Source organism: Miniopterus schreibersii (genome assembly GCF_964146895.1).
Source record: "Miniopterus schreibersii genome assembly, chromosome: 19".
Lineage (NCBI taxonomy): Eukaryota > Metazoa > Chordata > Mammalia > Chiroptera > Miniopteridae > Miniopterus > Miniopterus schreibersii.
Genome location: NC_138119.1, coordinates 11,758,687 through 11,769,953, shown reverse-complemented (window position 1 = coordinate 11,769,953; position 11,267 = coordinate 11,758,687). Strand labels below are relative to the sequence as shown.

The following is an 11,267-nucleotide window of genomic DNA, read 5'->3' as shown; positions in this document are numbered from 1 at the left end:
CAATCTGGGTCTTTCAGTGAGCAGTCTGTTTTCCCCCATCCTTCCCAATGGCTTATTAATCTCATACTTTCTCTACCTTTGCTTTTTCTTATTTGCCATGTGAAATTTAAAAAAAAAATAATGTAACCATGAGGAAGGCATGAGAAAGACTACCTTAGTTTATTTAGTTGATCCCCTTCTCAATTCCTAATAGTCTCCGACACTTGTTGCCATGTTTTACTTAATCTTTAATATATTTTAATTAAAAAAACCATTAACAGTACATTTTGGTCTGAAGTGGTCCCACTGCTAAAATGCCAGGTGCTAGCTGTAATTCTGGCTTTAAAACCGAAACCCCAAGTGTTTAATAAATTAAAAAAAAATAGAACTAGTTGCCATTCTACTCCAAACCAACTAGCCTAGGGGAAGAGGCCAGAGAAAGGAGGCAGTAAGATCTTGGACCTGTGACTAAAGGGACAGCTGGCAGAAAAGTAACACAAAGACTGTCTGAGCAGTCCCCAGTATGGCCCCCACTTTTTGGCAGAGGTAGGGTAAGGGTCATGTGTACCCTCCTACACTTAGTTCATTTGCATCTTAGGAGAGAAAAAGTTAAAGTCAGCTCAGCTTTGGTTTCTGGTCCAAGTTAGGGAGCTTAGAAAGGTGAGCCTTGGTCCAACTTTGGCAGAATGAGGCCCACAGACGGGACAGTAAGGCACGACCCTGGCTCTGGAGGTCAGGGAGTCAAAGGCAAACAACTAGGGCCAGATTCTGAAGGATAAGGAATGTGAGTTGTAATCTCCACCCCTAGAGCTGAGGAAGGGTCTTGAAAACAATAAAAAGGACAACTTGGAAAATAAGACTGTCCCCCATCCTCCCACCCCCCCCAAACAAAGACTAGAACCAACCTCCCCAGGTAGAGATGTGGGGATACGTTGGTTAGGATTTGGTTTAAAGGCATCTGGGTGACAAGCAGGGTATGGGAGGCACAGAGAAAACTCCTCTGGCTTTCTCCTCTCTCCAGAGCTTAAAGTGACCCTGTGGGGGGAGGGGAGTAGTTCCTTGGCTGTACACATTAATCTGAGGGGTAGCAGGGACAGTGGTTCAGTCATTCTTACGATGGTTGTTGTTGAGGATGGGGTGGCCATTGGCTAGGGCCCGGCTCTTTGTTCCTACCCCAGCCGCAGCCTCCTCCCCCTCTGAACTCTCTGTTTCTTCCCGGTCACTGCGTTCATCTTCTACCTGCTGTGGGAAAGATTAAGAAGGGTTACTTGATGTCCTCAAACCTCTAAGTACTGCCTCTCTCTGCGGGCTTTTTCCAGCTATTCCCAGGGCCCCATAGAAGTTTTTTAGAAGGTTGCTGGTATGGGAGGGAGTTCGGGCAGTTTCTAGAATTGAGGATAGTAGGGCCTACAAAGTGGGGGGAGAGCTTTTACCTTTCCAGTTATGAACTTGTGGGCCATGCGCAAAATGAGGTAGGCCCAGAAGATATGCAGCATCTGTAGCACTCCCATCATGGAATTGAAGAAGTAATAGCCAAAGAAGGCAGGATAGAGCTCCAGTGGGTACACCACAGTGCAGTGCAGGATCCTAAGGGCGGGACGGGAGAGACAATTGTAAACACAGAAAGGAAGGGGTTAAGATGGAGGACAGATAAATGGGGGGGAGACAAGACCCCTGATTCCAGGAGAACAGGAGTATAAAGTCTGGCCCCCTACTCACCAGAAGGGTAGGATGACCAGTCGGGTGATGATGAAGACGATGGCAAAGACGATGAAGATGTTGTTGCAGGTGTTTTTCCATCCCGCATAGTTAAACATCTTGGCTGACTGCACAGACATCCCCATCCGTCATCGTGGGCTCCTGACTCGCCCGTACACATTCATATGTACACCCCAGTTACCACACTGGCTCTGTGCCCCCACCCTCTTTGGTCCCAGGAATGTCAACACCCCCACAAACCCCAAAAGGACAAAGGGACGGGAACCTGCACCAGGGTCTCTAGGTTTGAAGAGATGCCCAGAAAGCCTGACCTCTAGCAGGTAGTCGGAAGAGTCATGCAGAGCCATAATGAGTGTCCCCGCTCGGATGTAATTGGCAAACCAGGAGAAGCTGATGAGGATGATAGTGGCCACGTGGTGGATGATCTGTTCCTTGAAATCCTGCAGAAAAGATGTAGGACTTTGTTTTGTTCCCTGGCGCCCCCTATTCTTCCTCCGCCTCACTTTTAGTTACTCGTATCCCACAGCTCCATCCAAAGCACCCAGAAATCAAAGGGGAGGCTGTTCACAGCTTCACGTTGGCTTCCCGACTTAATGGCACAGCCCCTTGACCCACCTTTCGCTTGACATCAGAGGCGATGCTGAAGAGCAGGGACCAGTAGAAAGAAAGTTCAATCATGTAGTACCAATACTGGGAAGGGATGGTGCTCTGGGGGAAAGGAGAGAGTGGGAGATTAGGTAAGGGGCCCCAGAGTGACTGGACCCAAGAGTCTCACCTCCAGAACCAGCCCTGCTAGCCCCTGAGATTGTGTTTGGCACCATGACTCCAGTCCTTTCTGCCATGTGTTCGAGAGATCCTCTCTTCCCAGGGATGTGTGCATCTAGTCCTATCCTATCCTGATTATCCTAATCACCCCCATACAAGGAGATTGGAACCCCACCTCATACCTGTATAGGATATCCCTCCCAAACTTTCTTCAGGTCATAGAACCAGGGTTTCTGCAGAAAAATGGTGAGAGTTTAAAAGGAGGGCCCCAAATTCTATGGCCTCCCCGCACCTTGCCAGAGAACCTACTCCCACCTCTCAGTAATCCCCACTCACATCCATAATGACAGCCATGCCCGCAACAAAAGCAATCAGGTAGAAGGTGAATCTCCAGCTGGAAGAAGAAGCGGAAACAGCTGGGAGAGCGGGGCAGGAGAAGGGCACAACCCCCCAGGTACCCCAGAGAGCCTCAGGAATATCCAACCTGATCCCCCCCGGGTGCGATCTCACCCTGCATGCAGCCATTGCCACCCCCCAGCAAGTTACATCAGACACTCTGCTTCTCCTGCTGCGGCCTCCCCACCTGGCTTCTCGGAACTTCTTGAGGAGACTGGGCCGGTCCTGGTTGCGACGGCGGCGGAACCAGCGCTCTACCTGGCGGCCGGAGAGCCCACTCTGCCGGGACAGCAGCTCTACCTCCGCCTGGGTGTAGTGAGGAAGCCCATCACGTTTTGCTTCAGAACTCAGCAGCACTCCCACCCACCTCCTCCAAGTACTAACCTTGTAATAAGCCTGTACCACTGCTTTCCCATCTCTTCACCCACCAGAGCTGATATTCCGACCCATTCCTTTTCCCTCCCCACTAGAACTCAGCGACTCCTAGAGCAGGTCTGCAGCTCATACCTGTTTGGGATGCTTGCCACTGGTCAGGTAGAAATGCTCCAAGGTGGGGTTGGGAGGTGCCCGCAGCCGAGTTTTCTCCTTTACATTCAGGAGGGCAGCCAGTGGTGTGGCCACATAACTGGGGAAGGGACATGAGTGAGAAGTGTCTGGCTCTTGAAGCACCTCACCGTCTTGGTAGCCCTAAGCTGGGAGGGGGAAAGGACTGCAAGCTCAGACTACTTTATTCTGGGCCTCAGTTTCCTGGCAATCCCCTCTCTGGCCTCCTTGGGCTGCTCATAGCTGACAAAGCTGCCTGTGTTCACAAGTGACCAGGCGGGGTGGAGAGTAAGAACAAATAGCCATTGACAGAAAGGGCCTGGGGTGCTGAGCCCTCAGGAAGACAATGCTGCCTTCAGTGGGGGACACACGGTAGGCAGGGACCTGGGTGGCCAGAACGCCAGGGTCTAGGACCAATTAAACAGCAAGAGAGAAACTTGAAGTGCAAGCAACTGTGTGGCTGGCAACCAGGGAAGGCATGGGGGTGGGCTGGTATGCTCACAGCTCAAAGAAGTATCGAATGATGAGGAAGAGCAAAGCCAGGGGCAGTGTGACATAGAGGTCTGAGGCTTTGGCGTAGACACGTCCATCTCGGTCTTCTAGATCCGCCCAGGTTAAGTTCACGGGCAGCCACAGCCGTTCCCACCAGAAGTAGTCATACAAGGTCTGGAGCATCCTGAGTGAGGAGAGGGAGATAGAGGGCATCAAAGGGGATGGCTACGGGGGAGAGACAGGTGACAGTTTTCATGGTTTAGCAAAAGGAGCAGGGGCAGAAACTCACGCCCTGGACTCAGGTCCTCGTCATGTGGCCTTGGACAAATCACTTTCCTCATCTGTAATATGGTGGTTTTCCAGTTCTAACATTTACTATTTACAGCAACTGAAGGTAATGCTGACACCCCCGCCCCCAAGAAGTCCTGATTCCCTAGAATTAAGAATCTCGGGCTTCCAGTCAGTTTGCTATCGCAGCATGGGGGACAGGCAGGATCTGGTCCTAGGAGCTATAGCCAACAATCTGAGTAAAGTCAAAGGCACCCTCCCTTCCCAGCTCTCCCGCCACCACCTCCAGCCCCCCGTCAAACAACAACTGCAAGCTTCCTTGCCTGGCAACTTCAAAAACAAATTTCAAGGCTGGAGAAAACCCTTCCTTCCCCTTCCCTACAACGCATGTCCCTAGGGAAAATTAAGAGCACAGAGTAAAGTAAAATAATGTCCCCAAATGGGCTGAGCTCTAGGACAATCTGGACTATTGCACAGAAGATTAACACCATGCCAAGCCGCCCAATTCCTGTACATAAAGCAAAAGAATCCTATCAGAAGTGTCTTTTCAGAAACAGTGAAGGCAAAGCTGCAGAGGAAGGGATTGAAGGACAGAGAATCGAGGCAGCAGACCAAGCAATCAGGTGGAATTAGAAGCTATTGCTTATTAAGGCCCATCCAGAAAATAAAACACTAGACTGCAGAGAAACACCGGTCACAATATCCTCAGCTCAGGAAAGAGCTGCTGCTTTCCCCACCTCCCCCTCTCCACTGAAAGAGTAGTGACTGGAGGAGGGGTAGTGACCATCTGGACACTCCAGACGAGGAAGGGAATGGTCTGTGGCCCGTGAGGGGTCAGCAGCTGCTTGGAGCTGAGAGAAGCAGCAAGATGGTCCTGAAGAGTCAGTGATGCTGGAACCAGCACACCACCTGGCAGTCTTGGGACTGAGCAGTGAACGCAGCTCCGGATAAGGACAGTACTTTGCAGACTCCCTACCCCTCATCCCCCCAGGAGGGAGGAGAGGTAGTGGTGGTCAGGCTGGCCTTGAGAGTAAAAGCTGACAGGGAAAGAAGGTGGTCGTGTGTCCCCCCAACCACACTCCCACCAGGGAAGAAGGAAAGAGTAGGAAGACTGTTCACTGCGAACTGGAGAGCAGTGGGTGCCCCTGGCAGAAGGCTGATCAGACAGCGCAGCTGGGCTGGTCCTCCTGCCCCTCCTCCGATGGCTCCACCCCCACCCACCACAGGAGCACTTGCGAAATCCCTCTGGGCCTGTCACGGGTCAGTATTCCAGCTCAAGGACTTTACCCTCTTGTCCCCACTCTTGGTCACTCCTCTCTCAGATAAAATCAGAGGTCAGCACTGACAAAGGAGCTTCAGCTCCACCTTCCCCCAATACCACACGAACGTACATTATACGTACGTATACACATGTGTACACACACGTGTACACACACACAAACACACACATTCCAGGCCTCGGCTCAAGCACGGCCCCTTCCTTCTCTACCTTAGAATAAATATTTAATTAGTTAAAAGATGGAAGCCTTTAGAACTGAACAAAATTAAACAATTATCCACAGTGGAACTTTTCCCGTACAACCATGCACACTCACATACTTTTTTCCTAGGAAAAGTGGTAGAGGAGGTGCCAAGATTGGTGGCACTTCTGGCTCTTCCTTCCCACCCCTTTGCTTAGTCTGACCAGAGGTGGGGAAGTTTACCTGATCCTGTCACCTGACTGGTGTGTCTCTTGGAGCCCAACTGTCCTCCAGTGAGATCTAAAGCCAAGGTTACAGACAGGCCCCTTCCCCACCCTGGTCGGTGGAAACTAACAGGGGAAGTTTCTATTGACAGGGACGTTTTGAGGATTAAAGATTCAGAGGGGTGAGTAGGGCCCCTCTCCCTGACTCCTGTGCCCCAGGAATGTCTGCTGCCAGTCTTCTCTACAAAGAGAGGATCTGGGGAGATAGGTAGGCAAAGAGTCAGTGGTCAAGGACAAGCCCCTGGACAGTGCAACTATCTCAACCCCAGGACAAAATATACCTGCCTCCTTCCGGCTCCCATAGGAAGATGGGTGTGAGCTGAGCGAGAAAGCATGTGTCAGGCATTCAGAAATGCAGATTAATGGGGGCTCTCCTCCCACACCTGGGTTTCAGGCTTTCTGTGACCACAGCCTTCCCTTGCTGCCTAGTTCTTCCATTAGCAGAGGAGCACTATCCCATCCCCCCATCCCCACCCCACCCCACCCCAACCTAGCCCAGCAGGGAGACACCAGATTCAGCAGGGTCAGGACTTCTAACTCAACATGGGGATGAGGGGGAGGGGAGACAACAGAGGCTCCCAGCCCGCCTGGCTTCCATATCCCCACCCAAGCAGCAGGTCTGCTGCTCCGGTGGCAGCCCTGGCAGCTTCTTGGCACCAGCACACCAAGCCAAGCAAGGGATCCCATAAACAAAAGGCTGGGGCAAAAAAAGGGGATGTGTACTGGAGATAGGGAGCCGACCTGCTTTTCCAGATACCCTTGGCCCTTAGGGCAGTTCCTTGATTTTCTGGTTGGGAAAAGTCACACCTACTGATATTTTTCCACTCTTGAAACTTACTCGTCCCACACCCGGGAAGACAACAGGGGGTATGTGCGTGTGTGTGTGTCTGTGTCTCACACACACACACCTGCCACAGAGACACAGATGCCACTTTCTGAGGCACAGGCTGGAGAGGAGCCAGCAGAGCAGGGATTTCATGAGCATTGGGTTACCAGGAACTTGAGCTCGGCTCAGCCCAGTCCCCACCCTTTGCCCCAACTCTGACTGACCCCTTCCAGACCTTCACAGATGGATGAAAAGGGACAGAGGGTCTCCATGGGGACTTTTACACCCAGAGGGTTGAGAGGGCAGAAGTTTTGAATCTGTAAGAAAGGCATCTTACAGACTCAATGTGAAAACAGTCCCACTGGCTCTCAGAGCTTAGAGGAATAACTGAGGAAAATTTAATAGGACCAGCAAGGGGGGAGAGTGACACAGAGGGTCCCACAGGCTCCCAGCTCCCAATGAAGCTTGAGGAGCTACAAAAAAGAAGTGGAAGAGGGCCTGAAGTCTTCTGTTGGAAACTTTTCAGGCGGCAACAGCAGCAGGTCATGAACTAGAAGGCTGCGCGCAATGGATGAAGCCAAGAGGAGGTGTCATAGCTCCGGGCTGCAGTAAAGGCCCCCAAATCTAACTTGTCTGGGCTGTCCCACCAGGGGCCCCAACACACCCCAATACTGCATGAGACTACCCCCTGGGGTAGGGAGAGGCTGGCAGGTTGAAGGGGCAGATAAGGGGCAGAGCTGAAGGGCAGAGTAAAGGATCAGCCAGTCTGTGGCCAGTGACAGGAGAGAGGAGGCCCTTCCTCCCAGGGGGAAAGTTGGCCAGAGGCCCCAGGGAAGGGTGTGGATTGTGGGGTATCAAGGGAGACAAGAGACTCTCTTTAGAACAGTGTGTGTGCAGGTCACTGTATGATCAGGGCCAGGCCCTGAGGGAGGAGGCTCTGGACAAGTCCTTACCCCTAGGAGCCCCATCACAAGCGCAGTCAGCCACCCAAATTCAGGCCCAGTCACCTGGACTGTGGTGTGGGACGACCACCCTCCAACACAGATGTGGGAGGATTGCCTGCTGGAGGCCTTCCCTGGTTTGATTCTCTGGGAAGAGGGGCTCATTCCCTCCTCAGGGTCCTCAGAACCCCCAGACTGGGGCCTGGCAACTCAGGTGACTGAGACCAGGTCTGGATGCACGACCCTGGCCTGGGGTCAGAAAAAACCCCCAAACTAAGGCCAAAAATTCGTGCCACACACCTGTAATTAACCTATTTGCCAGAGAACCTCCCAGCCAGTAATTAGCAAGATGTGGCCCAGAAAACCAGTTTCACCAGCAGCTCCCCCTCCACCCTGCCACACACACCCCATAACGGTTTAGGAGCCTTACCCTTGGGGGGCCGGGCAGGCTCCCCGAGCCGCTCCTTCCTGCTTCCCGTTAAGCACATGGGCGCTCCGACCTCCCTCCCGCGGCGGCCGCGGGGCGCGGGTCGGGAGGGAGAGCGAGACCCCCCGTCCCCGCCCGCGCCGGGCCCCCGCGGAAATGGTCGCCGAGCCTCGCTAACCCCCCACAAAGCGCGCCCGCGTCCCGCGCCCGCGGCGAGCAGCCCCGCGTCCCCACCTCCCCGCCCCTACCTGTTGCCCCCGGGGGCCTTTCCGCGCTCGGGGCGGCGCGTCCCGGGACGCACGGGCTCCGGCCGCCCGCCCGCCCTCCCGCGGCCCGGCCGCGCCCGCCCTGCCCCCGGCCCGGCGCCATGAAGCGCCCCGCAGAGGCCCGGGGCCCTGGGCCGCCCCGCCCGGCCGCCCCGCTCCCGCTCCCGCTCGGCCCCGCGCCCGCCCCGGCCGGGCCTCTCCGCGGAGCTGCGTCGGCGCGGCCCCGGGTCTCCGGCTCCCCCGCGGCCGCGGCCCGCCCGCCCGCCCCTGCGCGCCCTGCCCCGGGCTCGCGGCCGGGTCCCCACTCACTCGGCGGCGGCGTCGCGGAGCTGGCCGGGCCAGGAGCCGCTGCTCCGTCTCCCTCGTCCGAGCTCCGGCCCCTCCGGACTGGCTCGGCCCGCTCCGCTCCTCTCCTCCCCCTTCCGCCCGCCCGCCCGCCGCTCCCTCCTCCTTCCTCCTCGCGCCGCCCGCCGAGCCCAGCTGAGCCGAGGCCGAGCCCAACCGGGGAGGGAAAGGCCGCGAGCCACCCCGGAGCCGGAGGCTGGGCGTGGGCCCGAGGGCGGCGCGGGCCGGGGCCTCCGAGGGGCAGTCGCGCCCAGGCCCCGCTCCCCGCCGCGCCTCCGGGCCCCGCGCCCCCGGGCTGAGCCCCCTGGGATCGCCGCGCCGAGGAGCGGCCCCCGAGGACGGCAGGCAGTGCGGGCTCTTCCACAATCTGTCTCTGGCTTAGGGATGCGACGTGGCCCTCGGGGCCCCCGCACCAGACCCGCGAGCTGGCCGGGGACCGGGGGCGCCGAGGGGCTGCGCCCCGCCCCCCACCGCGCTCCCCGACCTCGCGGGGCAGCGCTCCGCGCCCCTCCGCCCCGCCGGCTGCCGCACTTCCCACCTCCAGCCCCCGCGGGCCGCGGAGGGAGGAGGGGTCGGGGCCCCGGGCGTCCTGCCCGAGCGCCGTGCGCCCAGGCCCCGCGCGCCCGGGGCGGACCCAGGCTGCGGGCCCCGGTGATTCCGCCGCCCTCCCGAGCCCGCGACCCCTGTGGCGTCCCCACCCCGCCGCCGCCATAAAACCCACAAGGTTTCCACCCAAGAGCTGCACAGCCTGCCGCGGGTGGCCCACGTACCCTGCTGGTAGACTCTGAAAGAGCCAACCCCCAACTTTTGTTTTGTAAAATGTATTCGAGTTTCCAATCTACATCACAGTCAGCCGTGTTCAAATTCACATTAAACAAAAACATGTTTTCGCTGGTAAAATCGATGTTTCAGGAAGATGCAGGGTGTCTATCCTAGAAAAGCGTCCTTGACTCCTGGCCGGACGGAACACAACTGAGATGTGCTTGAGGGTTTGTTTAGAAAGAGCTACAACGTGCTCCGTATATAGGCAACTTACTTTGTTACCTCGATGAAATGCTGGCGCTTTTATACTGTTACAGAACCTCTGACAGTAGCTTGTTGCACCGTGTATCTGGTCAAGTTCAGGTGCTCTGACAGTTCTTTTGGGGAAGAGTGTGACCCCCCCCCACACACACACTCAGTTTTAGAGCTTGGTCCTCACCAAAAACTCTTTCTTTCTGGAGAGGTAGAGAGGCAGAAGCTGACTGATTTCCAGCCTGTTTGTTCATTTGCTCTTTGTAGCAGGACCCCAGCCCCCCTGCCCTGGCCCGTCTCGCCCTGAGCCTGTCCAGGGGACTCCCACCTTTTTTAGCCCCAGACCTGCCAGTTCCCAGCAACTCCTCCAGCCCTATTTTCCTTTCTTTTATCGTTGGATCCCTTTGTAACACCCCCTCTCTCAGCCTGCCAAATCCAAAGTTCCCTCTACCTTACTTGAGGGGCCTCCCAGGTTCCTCCTCTGCTGCACATCCACACACCCTTTTCCAGCAGGTTCCAGGATCTCCTCTTTGGGCCACAGCTAACCTTGGGTCCCTTTCTAACTCTTCCCCACACCTCTGTCCTGCTTGGCTCCCCTCCTTTAGCTTTTGAACCCTTTTCTCAGGCAGTTATTTATTTTACATATCTTTATTGATTTCAGAGAGAGGAAAGGAGAGGGAGAGAGAAACATCAATGATGAGAGTCATTGATCAGCTGCCTAGTACACAACCCGGGCATGTGCCCTGACCGGGAATCGAACCCCAATCTCTTGGATCCTAGGTAGACGCTCAACTGCTGAGCCACGCCTGGCCAGGCTAGTTAACTTTTTTTTAAAGATAGCAGTGGAGAGGGGAAGTTTGGGGGCAGATTGCCAAGGCCTGAGAAATAAAGATAAGATGGTGTGCTGCCCCACCCCCAGGAGACAAAAGAGAAGGTGAATGGAGAAGAGAAAACCTCACCTCAGGCAGCGTTAGAGTGATGCTACCAGTTTTGTCAACATAATTGGGACACACACTACTATACACACACAGGCCTTGGCTGGACCAGGAGATTTGGACTGCCACCCTTCTGACCCACCCCCACCCTTCGGGGCTGGCTGTCATAGCCACACCCACAATGCCCCAAGCTGCCTGCCTTGCCCTGACTCACTTCCTCTATAAGGGCTGCTGAGGTGTCCTGAGGCAGAGGACACCACCCACCTTCAGCCTCGGATTTAGGTATCTGGTGAGCAAGAGCTTGGACTGCAGTTGTGTAAGGTGGGTCTTCCCAGGTGAGGCCGGCTGGTGCAAGACAAGCCTATTTGAGCAAAGGAGTAGAGCTTGGCTAATCATACGTGGGCAGAGGGATTCAGGTGTAGGAGTTCTGGGAAGGAAAATTTCCTTACAAGAAGAAAAATTGCCCGGAGGAATTTCTGTGTGTTCTGAAATTATTCAATGCGAAGTACAGTCATATGCTGCATAATGACAGTTCAGTCAACAAGAGACCACACATACAAGGTCGTCCCGTAGGGTATAGTGGAGCT

The 11,267-nt window shown here is 55.4% G+C and overlaps 1 protein-coding gene across 3 annotated transcripts; it reads right to left on the bottom strand.

The window, feature by feature from the left end:
• Window positions 1-140: 140 nt before the first annotated feature.
• On the bottom strand, window positions 141-8,865 carry CERS2 (ceramide synthase 2). 3 transcript variants are annotated; one of them, XM_081121650.1, is made up of 11 exons: window positions 8,696-8,865; window positions 3,905-4,078; window positions 3,367-3,484; window positions 3,047-3,165; window positions 2,800-2,857; window positions 2,646-2,696; window positions 2,314-2,406; window positions 2,010-2,138; window positions 1,699-1,805; window positions 1,413-1,566; window positions 141-1,221 (listed from the first exon to the last, which is right to left on the bottom strand). In XM_081121650.1, the coding sequence occupies exons 2-11, from the start codon at window positions 4,075-4,077 to the stop codon at window positions 1,081-1,083; spliced, it is 1,143 nt and encodes a 380-aa protein (XP_080977776.1). In that variant the 5' UTR covers window position 4,078; window positions 8,696-8,865; the 3' UTR covers window positions 141-1,080. The 3 variants fall into 3 exon arrangements, with proteins under 3 accessions (XP_080977776.1, XP_080977778.1, XP_080977777.1); XM_081121652.1 differs by lacking the exon at window positions 8,696-8,865 and adding an exon at window positions 8,124-8,352; XM_081121651.1 differs by lacking the exon at window positions 8,696-8,865 and adding an exon at window positions 4,184-6,109.
• Window positions 8,866-11,267: the final 2,402 nt, after the last annotated feature.

What these genes read in the sequence shown, in the direction of transcription:
- CERS2 (XM_081121650.1), bottom strand. Translation starts at nt 4,077, where the DNA reads ATGCTCCAGACCTTGTATGACTACTTCTGGTGGGAACGGCTGTGGCTG. An exon ending in GGGAGGGATATCCTATACAG is followed by an intron (nt 2,407 to 2,645) that starts GTATGAGGTGGG and finishes CCTTTCCCCCAG; the next exon opens with AGCACCATCCCTTCCCAGTA. An exon ending in CCTCTGATGTCAAGCGAAAG is followed by an intron (nt 2,139 to 2,313) that starts GTGGGTCAAGGG and finishes TCTTTTCTGCAG; the next exon opens with GATTTCAAGGAACAGATCAT.